This window comes from Mauremys reevesii, linkage group 3 (genome assembly GCF_016161935.1).
Source record: "Mauremys reevesii isolate NIE-2019 linkage group 3, ASM1616193v1, whole genome shotgun sequence".
In the NCBI taxonomy this organism is placed as follows: domain Eukaryota; kingdom Metazoa; phylum Chordata; order Testudines; family Geoemydidae; genus Mauremys; species Mauremys reevesii.
Genome location: NC_052625.1, coordinates 191,892,201 through 191,912,866, shown reverse-complemented (window position 1 = coordinate 191,912,866; position 20,666 = coordinate 191,892,201). Strand labels below are relative to the sequence as shown.

Sequence of the window (20,666 nt, the reverse complement as noted above, 5' to 3'; positions counted from 1 at the left end):
GCATTTTATTGACTGTTTCTGATCTCCCCACCACTTCCGTACCCGAGAAACAACTATATATATATATATATATACACACACACACACTATCTAGCTATAGTCTAGACTCTTGCCACTATACAGAACTTACTGTGCGAAAGAGCTATGTACATACCTGAGACGTGTGTATTTAGATACATGCCCTCTGTGTCATAGGCTCAGAGTTTAAGGCCAGAAAGGACCATTCTGATCATCTAGTCTCACCTCCTGCATAATACAGGCCAAAGAACGTCATGCCATGAGTCCTACATTGCGCCTCACAATTAGTGGTTGAAGAAGAGCAAAGCTAGACTATTTCTTTTTAGTTTCTTCTTTTCCAAGAGGGGAGGTTCAGTAACTTGCCAGTGCCAGCTCTCTGGCACCTCTTCCTGTCTCCCTAGGAAAGCAGCATTAGAATCCAAGACAGGTTCATGCTGCAGGGGCGAGCAGGGCCGGCTCTAGGTTTTTTGCCACCCCAAGCAAAAAAACACCACCTTCGGGAGCGCAACTGCCAAAGCAAAAAAAAACCAGGTGTCCGGAATGCCGCCCCTGAAATTGTGCCACCCCGAGCATGTGCTTGGCTTGCTGGTGCCTAGAGCCGGCCCTGGGGGTGAGACAGGATTTTAATCTCCCCTGTCTTGGCTGGATGGCCAGGTCTCCCCCAACCCCACAGTCTGGTAGGCATGTTGCTCCACATTCCATCCCTGTATCTTTTTTAATGGTGCTCAAGGGAAAGAAAACAAAGCCAACATGCAGCCACCTGGTTGAAAATGCAAAGCAGGATTGAAACTCACTTGCAAGGAACATGGGAGCAGAACTCCATTGCACTTTGCGTTAACACCACGGGGGTGATAAGTCTGGCCCTAGGGAAACATGCAGCCAACGACCCCCCAGCGCCCAGTAACTGCAGGGTAACGGCAAAGGTGCTCAATGGCAGCTCTGTTGTGGGGAGGGGGAATTTAAACAAGCTGCTCATTCATTAATAAAGATACAAATAAAAACCATGATTACAAGTTGTGCAGCCCCTCACACCGGGAATTGAACCAGAGACCTCCACCGCTAGAAGTAGAACCTACTACAGCCTGAGCTAAAGAACCAAGCAGCCATAGCTATGGGCTGTAACAAGTTATAGCCTCTAGAGTGGACCTTGTAACACAGTCACCCGCAGGTTACCTAGGCTTTTATTTTTTTTAAAAAGATCCAGTACAAATACCTGTGCCTATTTGGGGCAATCCTGGGGCTGCTGGCAGGTCTCCAGCATGGCACTCAGCGCAGGAAAGCTCACACCTTCCTGTTTGATGCTTCAGATCTGCCTTCTAAACACTACAAAGTAGGCGCCAGGCAGACTGTATCCAAGTATTTGTAGGCAGCAGTTGTGGGGACTGAATCGCTGTTTGTGGCTTTTGATAAACGTATAACAGATCACGTACCAGTTAGCAAGCTTCTCTGGGGCCTTTATGCTTCCTGTGGTGAATACTTTCTGGTGATTAATGACAAGAGATGAGGGGGCTCAGTCCTCCCCAGAGATGCCTGCCACCTCACTGGACCACAGCTTCCAGGACTGAATCATACCATCTCACTACTTATTAGGGCTGCATATTTGGGTTCCCCTAGAATATTACATTTGTATTTACATCTTTTGGTTTTTTCATGCCCACGGGAATCATCAAAGTAGCTAAAATAACACCAGACCTGTTCTCCTTGTGGTATATCTGCCATTCACTAACTGAGCTCACGAGAAGATCATATCTCACCTTATTTTGCCCTTAAAGCAGTGCAAATTAAAAACATGACTACAAATCAACACATATGAACACTAGCTCCTGTGACACCCCTGCTATTTCATTACTCTGCAGATAGTCTTGAAGCTTCTGTGGATAGCCCAAAATGCTACTGCCATTCAATGTGCAAGCCTAATGGTCAATGCATTATAAGTGGTATTATGAACTGACCAGATTCCTAGTATGAGTTTGTTCATTGACTGAGAAACAATAAAATGTATCAGGTGACCCTGGTTCACCCTGCAAAATTATAGCTGCATGGAAAATGTCTAGGGGAAAATAAACTCAAGCAATCTAGCAAAGCTCTGCTGTCTTTCAGGAAAATTCCCCTTTTCCCCCACACTTCAGATAGTCAGCTCACACACACAAGCCATTTCCTGTCATACCTGTGAACAGGGGAGCATTTCAAGCCATAAATATTCATGTACAGATGGGCTTTATGACACCTTCAAAATTTCAGCAGTCTACAGTCCTCACCAGAACCTGCATACAAATCCTAAGAACTTGTCATGACATTCCTTTTCAGCAAACTATACACAGGGCAAGACAACACAGCTGATGCAGAACAATAGAAATTTGTCAGAACAACATACTGAAATTTGTCAGAACACTTCTATTTTATACAGAGAAAATTCTCTTACAAAGATGGACCTTACATTCACCTGCTCAAAGACGACAACTAACAGACAGTAGCGATATTTCATTACCCACTTTTCATTTAATTCCTTACAGATCTTGCCAGCTCCCCCCACTCAACAAGTATCAGACTCGGGATTCTGCAGCAAGCTCCTCGGCTCACCATTTATTTTAAAATCTCTTCTGATATCAGATCTATCTTCGTCCTTGCCCAGACCTTTTTAAATTTCCTCTCCCACTCTGCTATTGTTGGCTGTGATAACTTCGTAACTGTATTATTTAACTCTCCAAAAAGGTTTGGGATCTGGTTTGTATGAAGGGGCTATACAAAATAGGTTATAGGCCAAATAAGTCATAGGCCAACATTTTCAAACTTGGGTACCTAAAGTTAGGCACCTAAACAAGTGGTCCCTATTTCAGAGATGCTGGGCGGACACAGTTCCCATCTGGCCATTTATTTGGGTGCTTAACTTTAGGCACACAGCTTTTGAAAGTTTGGGCCACATGGATTGTTGTCACACTGTCAATTTGTGTTGTACTAACGGCTTATGAAGTGCAGCCTCGCATCTAGTCAATGCAGAGTGGAAACCTCTGCAAGACAAAGTTGGAGCAGTCCACCCAAGGAAGACAATGTTACCAGGGCAGTGCATAAGCTGAATGTTGGCAAGAGCTTTCTCTGGCACCTGCAAATACAATCCTTACTGCAGACTGCCAATGAGAAGGAAAAAAAGTCTAGCAGCAATGCCTTGAGAGAGCAGGGGAGAGGGCTCTTCTGTACCCAAATGGTTTATGTTACATTGAAAATAAAGGCGGAAGGTAGTGAAAATCCCCACAAAAGAGAATGTTAGGAAGCCTCACTGCAAAGGCTTAAGCTAGGGATAACTTTGATCTTACAAAAGCAACCAGACTCGCTGGAGAGATACTTACTTGGCCTGCACTTGTACCATACGATGAGGTACTTGCCGGTTCCAGGGCACGGGTCTAGACCAAACAGCCGGCTATTGACAAGGAACTGGCAGCTCCGTCTGTCCTGGCACTCATCCAGAATTTTCTACACGGGCAAGGGCACACATACAAAAAACAAACAGAAAAATAGAAGCACTTTAGTACCTATCAGAGTGCACTGAATGGAGAAAGGCTTCAGAGCAGCAGTGTGACCTTGGCCTCACTGAACAGCATGATGAGCTTGCACTGAAGAGGCCGCCAATTCTCAGTGCCCTGCAATTCCAGGGACTCTTCCCAGCCTTGTTCAGTGCACACACAGTCCGACAACAATGGCCCAGTTCAGCCTAATGCTACAACATTAACCCAAAAAATGTATTTGGCCTCAATAGATTGCAAGCTCTTTGGGGCAGCAACCATCTCTCACAAGGGGTGTATGTATAATGGGGCCCTGACCTCAGTTAGGAGCTCTAGGGACTACTATAATACAAAGAACCACGAATTCACTACAACCACTTTACATACCAAGTTCCCACATAACAGCGTTCCAGCCACAAGCCAACCAGATAATGAAATGAATGGATCAGGGTGTCTGTTAGGTAAGAAAAAGGAATCCTGCCCCTTATCAAAAATCTGAATTTCAGATTATTTTTCACGCCATATCCATGCAAATGCTTGCAAATGACCCCCCTAAAATCAGTTGTTCACTCAGACTTATTATTGTGGTGCTGCTTGTACCTTAGAAAGCTCACAATGACGGGCCAGATCCCCAGCTAGCTTAACTCGGCATAGCTTCCTTTACCTCAGTGGAGTGACACTGATAGATACCAGCTGAGGACCTGGCCGACTGAGTGCAAACAAAGCAGACTGAATGGCAACATTGCACCACGGGGCCAGTGGGGGATTCCAGTGGATGGCACGGCTGAAATGCTAGCTAGCAGCCCAAATTAGATCATAACGCAAACATCTGAGATTTAAGTGAAAGAGAGGGAAGCAAGCACAACACTGGAACTTTTAGGAAAGATTGAGGCCTTGGGTAAAATTTTAGCACATAGGAGCTTCTCAGTCAATTTTAGAAATAGGACTCGTAAGCCACTTAAGTGCTTTTAAAAATCTCATCTACACACAAACTTGCACTGTGTTAAATTAAGGTTTGTTTTACACCAATTTAGTTAAGCCCTGGGTAGACTTTGCTTTAAGAATGGATTTTGTCAATTTAGCTTAATCAGGCAAAAAAATGGAGGGTTTTACACTGATTTAACTAAAGAGATTTAAAAACATACCTTTCGTTAAAATGGTGTAACTTTGTGTGTGGACAACATCTGAGAGACAGGTAGTTCAGGAAAGAGGATTGGCGTTGCCACAGTGAATACCAGATCATTAAATATACAGGATCAAATCCCAGTTTCACCGAAGCTATTGACAATTTGACCATTGATTTCACTGTGGGGTCAGGATTTGGACCACATACTTTTAAATGCCTTCTTTTGTTAGTTACAGAAAAGGTGCAGCAATTATTCTAATCACTAGCAGTAGAGGTGGTAGGAGTATTACTCAGCTGACTTAGTTTTGAATGGGACTCACTTTTCCCCCCTTCCAGTGGTTTCAATTTAGCTAAACTCACGCAGGGCTTGTGAGCCTGATGGGTTCTCCCATTTCTCATGTTCTTTGAATTACCTTCATACACTTCTCCATTCATAACACCCCTTATAAAACTCCATCTTAAAATCCACAGGGGAAAGACATTCTGTCTCCTGATAGAAAATGGCTTCATTAAGAAAGATTAATGATTTTTATCCCTATGATCCTTTAAAGCAGAAAGGGGGGGGCAGTAAGTGGGGCAGTAATTAAGTTTTATGTTCAGCTAGATGACTTAGGTGGTATTTACATACTTCTGTGGAGCCCCTTAAAGCTCTAAAATTACCATAATGTTTGTCTGACACACATGAACCTGTCAGAGCATTTTGACTGAGACCACAGAGTGAGATAATTCATTGGCATCGTTAAGTCCCTGCTTAACAGAGCTATGAATTCCATTCCCAACCTGATTAATTTTCACTCACAAGGAGACTTTGGCAAACTGTGTCTCAGAAACTCTCCCAGCCTCTCTCCATTCCTCTTTCTGTTTCCTCCTCTCACACGGACCTGCTTTCTGTCCCTTTCCATAATCCCACCACTGTACCTCCCATGCCGACGCTTTCTTCTCTGCAGCTTCTATCATTCAGACCAACTTTCTCACTATCTCAGTGATTCTCCATCTATTTTCAAATCTCAGCTGAAAATAATATATTTCCTCCCTAGCCAACACCCCTTCATCTCCCCATCTCCCATATTTATAACAGGCACAGCCAGGGGCGGCTCTAGGCATTTTGCCACCCCAAGCACGGCAGGCAGGCAGCCTTCGGCGGCTTGCCTGCAAAGGATCCGCTGGTCCCGCGGCTTCGCCTGGGGGAGGTCCGCCAAAGCCGCGGAACCAGCGTACCCTCCGCAGGCAAGCCGCCGAAGGCAACCTGCCTGCTGCCCTCGCAGCGCCGGCAGAGTGCCCCCCATGGCTTGCCGCCCCAAGCACGTGCTTGGCGTGCTGGGGCCTGGAGCCGCCCCTGGGCACAGCAATGGCTGCTCCAGTTTATCTTTCACAGCAGGTTCCATTCTAAACCCCAGTATTTTCGGTTGTTCAGACACTTCGGAAGTTTTCACCTTTCTGGCTGACATTTGCCAGGCTTTGTCTCTGCTTGAAGTTTGTTGATTTATTTTAAAGTTTAAATCAAGACATTTCCGCCATTTTTGAGGGCAAAGTGAACAAAGAACATACTTGTGATCTTTTCAATATAGAGATCTATGGATGAAAAATCTGGGAGCTGAATGGAAATAGGCTGCATTAAGAAGAGGTGCCTAGGAGAGTTTGGGGATGCAAGTTATTTAATTAAGGTATGAAAACTCTGTGTTTAGGTCACGCGACATATTCTTTTCACTACGTTCAAAATGCACACATTAGTCAGTAGCCATGATCTATACAATCCAGGTGGGATTTTCAAAAGCACTCAGCATTGACCGAACTACTCCCATTGAAACCAGTGGGAAACTACCAATGATTTCAGTGGGACTGAGTTAAGTCAACATGGAGCACTTTTGAAAACCCCACCTTCTATGTGCAACCAGTACCTGCACAGCTTCCCCTAGGCACAGCGCAGAGCGTGAGGCAACTAACCACTAAGCTAAGCTAACTATGAACGTAGGTGGTCTTTACATGCCAACAAATGTTCATTATTCCTTTGCCTTGTTATACACTAATCTCCAGTATGTACCACTTACTGCATATTTTTCACATAAATGACTTCCTGGTTCTCTTTGTCTGGCATACAGAGTAGTACACAGCACTAGAGCATGCTACATACTGGTGTATCAAAGGACATAGGAGAAATTAACCACACAATTGCAAGATTGTACTGGAATGCTAGGGGCAAAGTTAAGATTGCGTGTGAAAACTTTTGACTATCTAACTGTGCAACTTCAACATTAAGTAGAGCTGGTCAAAAAAGGGAGAAATTATTTCATGAAAATATTCAAAATGTTGAAGTTATTTTTATGTTGTATGGTTTTAAATGGGCATTTTGGCAAAAAAATGCTGAAAAATGTATCAAAATCATTATTCACATTTTCTGTCTAAAACCTGGGTTTTGCTAAACAAAAAATGTTTATAATTATTTCAATCTTTTAAATAAAATTATCAATAAAAATAATGGCACATTTAATAAAAAAAGGAGAAATGCAAATCATGCCACAAAAACCCAGTCTTGATTTTAAAAGTTTTTGCATTAAACATGTAGACCCACTCTTACATTAACTTTTCTTTAACTGGAATTTATATCTTGGATGCATTCTGTTGGATGGATGCGATCTTAACAAAAATTTTGCTTCTCAACGTGTTCCACTGAAAATCTTTCCCCTGCTATCCTCATCTTCATTTGCCCCACACTAGACAAAAAGGTTATGTGTGTGTCAAAAGTGGTGCTGACTTTTCAAATCAGTCAGTGGGTGATCAGCTGACACAACTGACATGTCATGAGACTTTCTTACCAGGGAGGCAATTTGTTTATATTGTTTACTAATCTACTGAGCGTCAATTTCCATTGCAAAGTCACGGATGGCAACAAATTATGTTGAGCAAAGAAAACTTTCCATTTATTCTCTCGTTCTACTTCCTGCTTGGTTCGCTCCCAGTCACTGTGAGCTGAGAATAACAAATCACTGCTGAGGAGGTGGAAAGGTGCAACAACAAAATACCCTTGAACAGTCTGGACATGTATAGAAATAGGACTTCACATGCAGAATTAACCATGACTCTGACATAATCATCGTCTGGTGGGCCCCTCAGCTAGTACAAAATAAAGTCACATTGTATTATAAAAATTACACTAACGGGGGAGGAGACGGAATCCTTGTCTGGCGTAGATGGGGAGGAAAGACTCCTTAATTGTCTTGTGCCATTTTATAACGGGGTTCCAGCAGTAAATCAAGCCTTAGGGCTGACAGTCAGAGCCCACAAGGGAAGTCATGGCAGTTTAAATCCATTCCATTCTCTGCTCCATGATTGAGTTGAGAAGCCAGGAGATTTAGGGGAGATAAGAAGGAAAGAAAGCCAGGTGAATTTAAGCAAAACAAACACCAATCTGACCGCTGTGATTTATGCTTCTGATTAATCTCGCTCCAATGACCCAGCTCTTAATGTGAGAGCTGCTGCAACATCAAAATCAGGTCTTTCCAGTGGGTACAGAGAAGCTACACACTTGATAAACTTCATTGTGCTCTCTAACGGGGGTGGAGGGGGAAGGGGTTCCTTATTAAATGAAATCAAAGTTTAAAAAGAAACTCGGGTCACTGCAAGAAGGTGTTTTAAAAACCCACCCCCTACACATACACACTTTTTTATCTCTTCGTGATATTCACCAAGAATTACTTGCCTTGAGCATCATTCATTTTATATACACCACCACTGAGTTTAACACCTCGGGGCAAACCTATTCCTGTTTTAATTCTACTGCAGTCAATGGAGCTAATACACCCAGGGTGACATCCTGACCCCACTGAAGTCAATGGTAAAACTCCCACTGACGTCAATAGGGCCAGGATTTCACCCCAAGGCTGCTCTATTTATAACATCCATCATCAGAGAGGCACAAGGATGACTCTAAAGCAATGGTTTTCAAACTTTTTTTCTGGCAACCAGTTCAAGAAAATTGTTGATGCCCGCAACCCAACGGAGCTGGGGATGAGGTGTTTGGGGTGTGGGAGAGGGCTTGGGGCTGGGGCAGAGGGTTGGGGTGTGGGGGTGAGGGCTGTGGGATGGGACTATGAATGAGGGGTTCAGGATGTGGGAGGGGCCTCTAGCCTGGGGCAGGGGATTGGGGTGCAGGAGGGGGTCAGGGTTCCAGGCTGGGGGTGCAAGCTCTGGGGTGAGGCTGGGGGTGAGGGGTTTGGAGTGCAGAAGGAGGCTCTGGATTTGGTGGGGGCTCAGGGCTGGGGCAGGGGATTGGGCTCCGGGAGGGGTCAAGACTCTGGGCTGGGGGTGCAGGCTCAGGGTGGGGCTGGGGATGAAAGGTTGGGTGCAGGAGGGGGCTCTGGGTTGGGGGGGGCTCAGGGCTGGGCAGGGGGTTGGGGCACAGGCTTACCTCGGGCTGCTCCCAGTCAGCGGGCAGGTTTCCTGCCTGTCCTGGCACCGCGACTGCGCTGCACCCCAGAAGCAGCCAGCAGCAGGTCCAGCTCCTAGGTGGAGGCGTGCAAGACGCTCCACGCAGCTCTTGCCCGCAGGCACTGCCCCTGCCCCAGCTCCCATTGGCCGGGAGTGCCGAGCTGGTGCTTGGGGCAGGGGCAGCACACAGAGCCCTGTGGCTCCCCCGCCTAGGGGCCAGACCTGCTGCAGGCCGCTTCCGGGGCGCAGCGCACTGTCAGAACAGGTAGGGACAAGCCTGCCTTAGCTGGGCAGCACCGCTGACAGGACTTAACGGCCCGGTCAGTGGTGCTGACCGGAGCCACCACAACCCAGTGCCTCACATTCCGCGACCCAGTACAGGGTCACGACCCGCAGTTTGAAAACTACTCCTCTAAAACATGCATCACTCCTGCCAAGTGTGAAACAACAGGGAAGGCCCACACTAAATGATGTTTCAAGTAGCATGGCATTGAGAGACAGCAATCAAAAGAGTTAGATGCATTCTTAAATTAGAGATATGTGCATTCATCATGAAGACAGGCATAAATATTTAATAGGAGTATTACACAGTGCATCAGTATCTTAAAATATATATTAGGTGAAAGCCTGTGCTGTCGTACTGATGTAATTCATAGTAAAGTGTAAAAAAGCCGAAAATGGCTGAGAACTTAAAAATTGCATGGTAACAGACCAAGAATCCCAGTGACGATTCAAACTTGTGATATTCTGAACGAAAAGTGCTCTCAGCCATGCTTGCAGCTGTTTCCATCACTTCACACTGATTCGGCCAATGTTCTTGGCTTCAGAATGACAATCCTGGAATCTTATTCTATAGCTATACAAGGTTTATTGGGCAAAATTCAGTCCTGGTGTAAGTGGGTGTAACCCCACTGAAATCAGTGGAGTTACACATAGCTGCACCACCACATTTTCGAGTCATCTACCTACCTAGGCCACAGGATTTGCAATTAAAAGTAACAAATGACACAGCCTTTATTCTGTCTGCATTACCCATTGATACAAAGCATGGAGTATCCAGGTTCCCTCTCTTAAATGGTTGGGAGAATCGGTTATTTCATTTGGGTTATTCTTACAATTGGGTTTCATACTATTTTAAATATTGTTGATTTTTTTGGTATGAATTTATACATTATTGTAAAATCATAACGTTAATATTTTTTTAAATTGTAATTTAAACAAAAGTTTCAGATTTAAAAGAAAAACATTTTTTAAATAACCCTGAACAATGCACATAAAGAAATAATGGTCACAAAGGACCTCCCAGATCTTAATGCAAATCAGTGAGGTTCATAGAATCAGAGGATTGTGATAGGAGTTGTGTGGGAAAGTAGAGCAAATTATAGACGGGGCGGGAAAAGGAGGACTAATCAAGGAAGCGCTATCACTGTAGATTGGACATGAGGTGCCTGTCTGAGACAATATCAAGCAACTGCTATAATCAGACCTCTGTACCGTGCACCAACTCAACTTGCCATGTGACTGGTAGCCCACCATTATTATTATTATTATTATTGTATAGCGATAGCAGCTATAGACCACTATCAGGAATCAGAGACCTATTGTGCACATTGTACACATAAAACAGAAAGGTAGTCCCTGCTCCAAAGAGTTTACAATCTACTTAAATGTACAGATTGTACTTACTTACCATCTAAGTAAATGGCAATGGTATGCTGTACTGTCCTAGAACATGTATGGGCATGCACCTTTCTGTCACATGCTGTCTAAACATACCAGGGTGAAATTAACATGGCCTGGGAGCAAGATTAAGATGGAATGAATCCCCAGGTATTAATTCAGATGTGAAGCACTCAAGAAGGAATATGTTTGGCAGGTTGTAGGGGAATGGATTGATAAACATCTACTACAAATACTGACTTATACGGACTTGGCATTCATTAAGGGTGAGGGACTCAATAACAATCTGTATTAAAGGTGTCATCTTCAAAGGAAGAAGACATATTGCTGATGAAAATATAAATGAGAATATAATTTAGGAGTCATGGGATTACGGGAAGGGAATGTTTAAAATGCACAGCAGAAGAAAATCACTGGCAGTGACCCATGATGCTGTCAAACACTTTCCCATCGGAGTGATGGATGCCCCAGCACTTGGAACTCTTACACCTCGACTGGACACCGCACTAATGCATGTATTCTGGGGAACAATCTCGCACCAGCTGGCAGGGTGGCCGAAATAGAAATTGGAGACACAAATGATCCATCACCTTGTGGTATGCAATCAGACTGCTTTGAAGAGCGATTTCAGTGAAGCTAAAGATTTCACGGATAAGGCAATTTAGAGACTAAATAGGCAGATATTCGCCACTGCTTCTGCACGGAGGTAGTATCAAACATTTTTGCCACTTACAAATATTTAACATGTTATATACATTGTGGGGGAGCTATACTTACATTCCCAACACAATGCAGCCTGGGCACTGTACATGCGATAAATTGCATCAGTTCTGTGATTTTAGGGTGAGTTTGGAAATGACTATAACTTCTTCAGAGCATATGCTCATTGATCATGATACTAGCCTTTGTAAAGCAGCTAGCATCACGTGTTTTAAGTGCTGCCTCACAGCTCCTTTTAAAGCTCTGGAACATGAAAGCTCACTGAAGATTTCTGTATGTTCAGAGGCTGAAATAGAAACCCCTCACGGAAACAGCACATAAACCACTGTAACATATTAACGCATTATACCAAGATGCAGATTGGTCCAGTGGTCACATGACTGGGACGGAGTAGCTCTGGGTTCTGCTCCCAGCTCTAGTGCTGACCTGCTGTGCGGCCTTGTGCAAGTCACTTCCCCCTTCTGTGCCTTTGTTTCCCTCACTCCCTTTGGATTCTGTGTTTAGACTGTCCCAGCTTCAGAGCAGGTGTTTGTACTGCACCTAGCACAATGGGGCCCCAATATCTGTTGAGGCCTCCAGGTGCTAATGTAACATAAACATAATAATTATAATAAACTTCTTGAGATGAAAAACGATGGCAGCAGAGGAGCCTGATACAAGAGTCAACATTTGCCTCCTGGTTCAGAAGCTGTGCGGCTGCTGAAAAGCGTATCTGATCTTCCCATCAGCGGAAGAGTCATATCACTGCCCTTGCTTCATATTATTAAAACCTTGCCAGTGAAGGGAAACAACATCTCAGGGAATTCTGTGGTTAAAATGCAAGGAATCCACTCCCTTTTGTATGACTGCCTCCCGCTCTGGTAGAACAGCAGCAGGATATGGTGACAGAGAAAGTGTCATGTATCTCACTTAAAGGACAAAGGGAAATACCACCTCAGCAGCCTTCGTGATCCATGTCACTGATCATCCTTGGGAGAGGTGAAATAGACACAAACGAAACACAGAAGAAATGCCAAGTGTTCTTTCCCCAAAAGCTAACTAATGTTTCTAATGAGAGAAGCATGATTCATCTCCAGAGCACATGGTTTTCTTTTCAGGCAAATTATTCACAAGGCTGGATTTCGCCCCCCGAGGTGCAGTTCCCCTTGGTTTCAGTTGGACCTATGCATGCACGTCTGAGGGCAGAATTTAGCCTGCATTCTACTTGACAAATGTGTAGAAGCTGAAACGCAACACCTCTACAGTGCCTTTTATTTTCCTGATAACAAGGTTTTTATTCTCTGTCACCTTGTTAATAGGAGGATATTGCAGATAACAACTTGGCATGAGGCATAATCTATGTATATGATAACAAGCGATGTCACACATTGTAAACTCTTTTCCACACAAGCCTGGAGTTATGTTTAATGCTGTAAATTAATAACATCAGGAATGTTGATTCAGGAACATGGAGTTACTGAAAGATTTATAAATGTATCAAGAATCCCATATCATTTCAAGCTTCATCCTCTGACTCTTCTCGTTGTGTATTTTACTTTAAATCTATCTCACATATTTTGCAAGTCAAATTCATGCATTTTGGCCTTGGCCAATACTTTTATGGGGCTTTTAATTACACTTATTTGTTTCTGATTGGGCCACACAAACTTCCAGCAGTTATACTGCTCCTTCTGTGTTAGTGCAAAGACTAATGTGTGCCTATGCATAAACACTGATATTTTATATAACACACACAATGGACCAAAACTGCAAACTTTGGCTCCAGACCTGAACTTCCCCATAATCTGGGAGTGTTCAGATCCAGGCCTTTGGTTTTGGCTACAGTCTAATACACAGACATACAAACACAAACACTCATGTGGCTAGGATTGTTTTCGCATGCTATAGTAGGGGAGGGAAGGTTATATTTTAATGAACTCTTTTTATTCATAAATAGTAGTAGCCAAAGGCCTCAATCAGCTTTGGGGTGCCGTTGTGCTAAGAGCTACAAAGACAAATACAATGATACAGTCTCTGCTTACCATTTACCTTGTAAATATTACTGGAGATATCTGAATGAATGAGGTGAGAATACAGCAATTTTTTAATGAAGGCAAAGCCCTTACATAGCTGTGCTTGTGTCCCCCTTCTGCCTCCATAGACTCACAACTCACAGCCCCTTTTCCCACAAAACCCCATCATCTGAAATCTCCCAAAATAATCTAAAAATGGTTCTGAACAAAAATGGGCCATCGATCGATCCACCTGAGATTGCTGAAGGAGGCTGAATTCTTTCCCGCCACTAACAGAATCTGGAAACAGATACTGGGCCACAAACCATGGCAGATGTCCCTTATGGGGGAACTTCCATTGTGGGAAGCATTGGTGCATAGTGGCCACACTCTACCACTTACAGTGTGGAGAATATTGTAATAATTGGGCCTATGAATTTACCCTAACCATGACCTCCGCTGTGAGAAGTGAGTGAAAGTTCATAAAATGTCACAATAACCTTTAACCCTACATGTGGATGGGAAAAAATGTGAAAGGGAGACAGAATGACCAAATTAGTCCATACAAAGAACTAGCTGAAAAAACTCAAGGACTGTGTTAAGATCATTCTCTGGTAAACAAGAGGAGTGTGGAACTGGAAGTCAATTGACCAATATTGGCGAGTCAGAAATCAAACCTAACTGGTGAACAATATAATGAGATATGGGCTCTTACATCCATCATTCCTTTTGGGGTACTTAAAAGAGAAGACTTTGTGGCGGAGAACAAAACTAACCACCACTGCTGGCTGGGAGACAGATGGACAGGAAAGAACAAGCTTCACAATCATGATCATCTCCCCACCATCTCCTGGAAAGCCAGGGTCCACTGTTGTACCACTACACCTTTGTTGTCCTAATTCTGAGAGATGTCGTGACCAGACTGAGGCAGATGATATCACCACCTCCATCAGCTTTGGCTAAATTCTGAACACCATCTGGGATAAGAAACTTTGTCTCCACTTCTCCTCTCTCCTCCTGGGTATGCTTTTCCTTCCCCACCTTATTTCTTCCCTTTCCTAATCCTCTCCTTAAGTTTTACCTTCTGTCTACTAAGAGTCTGTATTAGCTGTCCAAGACTGTCCTTTTACAACACTGCTGTAAGCCCGTGGCCAGAAAGAGGAAAGCAATGCCCTAACCAGCCCAATGCTGGTATAAGTTTGCCAGAGCGGCTGATAAGACTGTGTGCTGGGCCTGTGTTTCTCCAGTTGCCAGTAAGAGTCAGAACCGGAGACAGAAGCTGCATTTTCTATCTTTGCTCTTCTCTTCTCTCCCCTTTTGTGTGTTTGTCTTGTTATCTAGGAACAACTACAGCAACAATAACAGCTTCAGTCCATCTCAGCTAACTTCTCTTTTCTGCCCCCAAATGGACAGTTATTACCATCTTTAATCCCATCTAAAAGACCACCAGCCAGGGTTATTCTCCTTTTAAAAAACTCTCTACCACTAAGGGGAAAGGGAATAAGGGATATTATTAAAATGAAAACTTTGCTTAATATTTACATTTCAAATGCTTTAACTGTTTTTCTTCCTTCCTGCACCTATAATTGAAGGTTTAAAAGATGTTTAATGATGTGTTTGACATGGAACGACGCAGGCTGAGACTTAAAAACCCTGAACCATATTGACTGTTTACTGTGGTATCATGACAGATCATGTTGCTACCTAGAACTCTCTGGGCCCACTTATTCCATCTTCTAAGACAACACAACAGGAGTCAGAAAGGACCAACAAAACTCAAAAAGAGCCTCGGGCTGAAAGGCACCCTGAGGGCATGGAGGCCTTGGAGACTGGCCAGAGACTGCACTGACATGGCAGCCCTCTCAGGAAACTTGTGGAGCTATGGTGGGTTTTAAAGTTGCCCCTCCTTTACCAGTGGTGGGTCTGTGTAACTCGGGCTCCTCTGTGCCTGAAGTTGTAACGGCTCATGCTTTTAGCTCTGGAGGACCCTTGTTCAGTCACTGGTACGGCGGCTGTCACATATGTAGAGGGCAGCAGTAACACTGGATGATCTTCACATGGGCCACTAATCCCTCACGTGAGCACTGCATTAGTGGTTCAAGGAGGAATAAGTAATACCACCCCCTACACCAGCTGTCCAGAATCGAGTCCAGAAATCTGAAAAACTGTCACGAGAAGAGTGACCTAGAACTTGGCAGCTACATTTCAATGGTGGATATAAAATTAAGGAACAGTTATGGCCAAAGGTTCAGAAATAGGTGTGACTGATGGCTGGTATCTTGGTCAACACTCAGGTTTGAATCATGGAACTGCAGAACCAGGAGTCACTACAGCTCGATCTAAAGAGCCAGACTCTGTAGTAGGAGACTGTAACTGACTCACATCCTCTGTAGATTGGGCAGAAGGAGCCACATAACATGAATTGACCAGTGGGTTGCATAGATACCTATATTGTCAAAGCAAAATATGGGCATAGGAAACCCATCACTCAAGACTAAAGCTGGGCGCACTTTTTTTTTTTTTTTGGCGAATACTTTATTTGCTGAAAAATGCAATTTCAGTTTACCGAAACTGTTCACAAATTCAGGAAGAATTCGGCTAATAGTTTTGTCTGGAAAAAACTGGGGAGGAGGGGAAATCCCAAAAAGTTGAAATGTTTCAATTCAACATTTTCTAAATGAAACATTTTGACTTTTTGTTTCAAAACGACATTTGGTTTTGAAGTTTATCTAGATTTAACACAAAAAAAGGATAAAAAAACCATTCAAAAATGAAACAAAACATTCTATTTTGGAGGATACTAAATGTTTCAATCAATCAATCCATCAGAAAATAAATATTTAGGTTTTTTTGTTTCATCAAGAAAAAACAAAACATCTGTTGGTTGACCCAATTACAGGTCGACCCAAAATACTTTTTTTTTCGGTTCAGCCACCAATCCAAAAAAAAAAAAATCTGCCAGCTCTACTCAGGACTATGCAGTGGTAACTACACAGGCGTGTGCAAAAGAGGAAAATACCTCTTCCAACCATAGAACTTTGCATTTGGTGCACACAATTACTATTGGTGATCAGCGGTATCTATTCTGTGGGGATAATTTAGACATTTATATTTAATACTCTGACACTTAATGTTTCAGGATTCTGACTGCCTCTTCCACTTACTCATAAGCAGGAAAAGAGATGGCCAGGAGGCACAATAAATAGGACACAGATGTTGAATCATACTTTTGGCCCCCTGCAAAACTTGACAGTTCCAACAGCCTGGGACCCCTGCAGAGCCAAGGAGGAGACATTGCATGTATTCGTATTCTGCACCCACCACCATAGTGCCTGAGTACATTCCTGACTGGCACCTGGACACTGATTTCTTATCTCCCTATCAGGAATAATCTACGTGGAATTTCAGAAGCGACAGAATACAGGCCAGTGTTAGTGGTTGGCTTGCACCACTACTGTACTGGCCACTGCCACAGAGTAAAATAGGTCCAAAGTTGGCTCAAAAGGGGAAGGATTAGGTGGTCATTTTCCACACTGCAACATCTGAAAAATGCAACAGCTGCTTCAAGAAAAATGACAGAAACTTTTCTGATTTTCCTCCAGATGGTACTGCAATGAACCTCAAACTACTGGTATTGAAATCCCGGGAACCCTAACATAAGCAGTGGCTGTTTGAAAATGCACCACAAATCCGAGAACAGACAAATAGTGTCTGATTTTCTACACAACTTTAATCTGTTCTTTGACCTACCCCATTCATACATTTTGGCCCAGCAGCTCAGTAGAGACCCAGTCACTTCACTTTGAGATGGAAAGCCCAGTATGAATGGCCCTTTATTGCTTTCCATTCAAAGTCTTTATGCATTTGGAAATCTCACATCGAATCTGACTTCACTATGTTAGAATAAAAGAACTCTGTAGCTTCGGGTCACTGACAATGTTTCAGACAGGCATTCCCATGTGGCGTACATTTTGTTTCAAATGAAAACAAGTGCCGATAGCAAGGGATTCTGGCAATTGACCCCAAGGACTAGGCTAGAAGCCTGGATTAACAGTGGTAAATCTCAGTGTAATCAACCTCAGCCTTTTCCCTTTTATCACAGAAAAGGCTTCCAAACTGTACTTCCTGGTGGTGGGGCTCCTTTAAATGGGAATTAAATGCAACTCCTCAATACAAAGGGATTCCCTTGTACTGAAGGATGTTAACTCCCCAAGCTCCTCTCTTCCAGAGAGACAGATTTCTGCAATCTGGGCTTGATTAGATCTAGTGATTTAATTGTGAAGAACCCTGATTTAGCTGATTTTTTTAAATTACTATCAAACAGGATGCATACACAATGGCCCCATCTAGACTCTCTGTACAACTGAGTTTAAAAACCCAGGTAGTCAGCACTTCCAGTGGGTTTGCTGTAAGATATCCAGGGACTGAAATGGATGGAACTCATCCAGTGCATGAGGTGAGGAAGAGAGTGTTTTCCATGCATAGAAAGGCAGCATGGAAGGACCAGGTTGAGAGAAGGGTTCAAGAGGCACCCTACAGGGTTGAGAGGAGCACAGTTTGAAGGAGGATATCTATCTAAAGTACTTCTATGGTTTCTGTCTCCATAATATCCAAACACCTCACAATCATTAACCCATTTCTCCTCACAACACCCCTGTGAAGTAAGAAAGTGCTATTACCCACATTCCGCAGATGGGGAACTGAGGTACAGCGAGACTAAGTGACTTGCCCAAGGTCACACAGGAAGTCTGTGGCAGAGCAGGGAATTGAAGTCAGGACTCCTTAGTCCCAGGCTAGTGCTCTAAGTATACAAGCATCATTCCCTCTGAAGCACCCAGCACTGACCACTGTCAGAAGACAGGATACTGGGTAGATGGACCATTGGTCTGACCCAGTATGGCCGTTCTTATGTTCTTATGGGTAAATAGAAATTAAAACTCAGTCACTTTGTAAACTCATCCTCTAAAGCAGTGGTTTTCAATCTGTGCTCCGCTGACCCCTAGGGGTCCACAGGGTCCGTGAAAGGTGGTTGTTACCATAGAACAGTGGTTTTCACCCGGGAGTCTGTAGACTATGTCTAAGATTTCCAAAGAGGTCTGCACCTCCATTTGAAATTTTTAAGGGTCTGGAAATGAAAAAAGTTTGAAAACCACTGACCTAGGGGATCCAGGATCAATTACTCAGTGCTCCACACGCACACACATACTACATGACTGACTACAGCACACACCGCTCTCATTCTAAAACCCAGAGGGACGCTTTCTGCTCTCAGAAGCACCATGGATGCCAATGGAACCTGACTACATAAATCAAAGGGCAGCGTTAGCCCACAGGGTCAGAGGTGGAATCCCCATTACTGAACAGGTTGGAGAAACACCTGTCAGGGATGGTCTAGGTTCATTTGGCGCTGCCTCAGTGCAGGGAGCTGGACTCGATGACTTCTCAAGGTCCCTTCCAGCCCTACATTTCTATGATCCCATGAGAACCCTGCCAGACACCTGAGATTGTCATTAAATCGCTCCTGCAAGCAAAGTCACGGCATGAAAAACTAAACATTATATCTCTCCTCTTCTCTTGCTATTCCAGATGCTGGGGAGGCTTCTTAAACATGCCACTAGCAGATAAGGGAAAGGACTAAATACATGTGTGTATCTGTTGTGCATGCAAATGCAACTTATTGAGCAGATTTTGAAAAGCGTTGTATGGCAACAAATAAATAAATAAAAGACGGACGGGTTGGCCTCAGCCAAAATCCTTGGTCTTTAATCTCCACATCCTCCTGCCCCCACAGCGTGTCTGCCTGTGGCCCCCCTTGTTACAAGCTATCATCATCACATATGGGAAAGCCTCTCTTTACTGCACATTCTGGCACGATGGAAGGAGACTCCCAGCCATTTGATATGCGGTATTAGTGTTACAAGAGCAACTGCAAGTCTGTCGGCATGTCGTTTTCTTACAAGGCACATGTTGCCCTACCACTTTATCTTCAGCATTTACCACTGACGTGTAGGAGCAAAAGCACTCAGATCAGCTCTTTAGAATAAACTGTACATTTCTCTAAAAGTGCCTGGGTGCAGGAGATGCCACAATTAGCTGCTCTCTGGGGAAACTGGACATTTGCCAGATTAGAACAAAATGGTTCCTTGCACCATAGATGCATCATTCCTTTAAACCTCTTGTTCTGCTGTAACATTTATTACTAATTCTTATTGATTTATAGCCATAAATATGCAGGGCACTTAACACAAATAAAAGTGCAGGTCTTTGCCCCCAAAAGCGTGCAATCCAAATCCCTGATCCTGGAAAGACTGATGCATGTACTGAATGTAATGCTCATGAGTAGTCCCCACTGAAGTTAATAACATCAATCAGTGTAGGTTTCCACATCTGAATTTTTCCAGTCCTATTCAATGTATAAAGGGTTCTTTGATTTGTGGTAGTCATACAAGCTTAAAGATATCAGTGGTAGGTTTCTTCCATATAAATGAGTGACTAAAATTAACTACTGTCACATGGGCAGAATTCCTCTTTATGATTCAGTTATCTCTGATGATTTACATCAGCTGAGAATTTGATCTTATGAGTACAGGAGAAAAAGTAAACCAAAGATTCTACCTGGATTTCAAGTCACTAAAATAAAACACCCTAAAACAAAATGTAAGTTAACCCTACAGGAAGTCCTGTCTACACTGAAAAACTACCATATTGGGAGATCCAATTAAAAGGTAGTCCATCCCCCAAAACAGTTAAAACACAGTTTGGTCTTGCAATGTATTTGTGTTTTAGCCACATTCCTGGACCATTAAAGTCAAAGGCTGTAGCAAAATTCAGAACATCCCAGTAAGACATAATTCAGTCCCATCTACACTGCACGAACAAACTATTTATTAACAATTTCATAGATTATAAAGCCAGAAGGAACAACTGTGATCATTTACTCTGACCTCTGGAGTAACACCATAGGACTTCCCTCAATTCTGGTTTGAACTACAGCATATCTTTTAGAAAAACATCAGACCTTGATTTAAAGATTTTCCATGATGAAGAGTCCACCACAGCTCTTGGTAAACTGCTCCAATGGTTAATTACTCTCACAGTGTCAGATGGCCAATGTTACCCAGCATGCTAATTTTTAGAGCATAGATCTAAGTGACATCAAGCACAAGACAGCTGCTGCGTGGCCTGGGAAAGATGAAACCAAGAATTAAA

At 43.4% G+C, this 20,666-nt stretch overlaps 1 protein-coding gene across 4 annotated transcripts in view; it reads right to left on the bottom strand.

Annotated features, from left to right (window-relative positions):
• Nucleotides 1–20,666, bottom strand: part of EVA1A (eva-1 homolog A, regulator of programmed cell death) — a 300,077-nt gene that overhangs the window by 171,338 nt on the left and 108,073 nt on the right. For all 4 annotated transcript variants that reach the window (XM_039530655.1, XM_039530658.1, XM_039530656.1 and 1 more), the window contains one exon: nt 3,363–3,486. In XM_039530655.1, the coding sequence (XP_039386589.1) occupies nt 3,363–3,486 (124 nt within the window). The remainder of the gene's footprint in view (nt 1–3,362; nt 3,487–20,666) is intronic.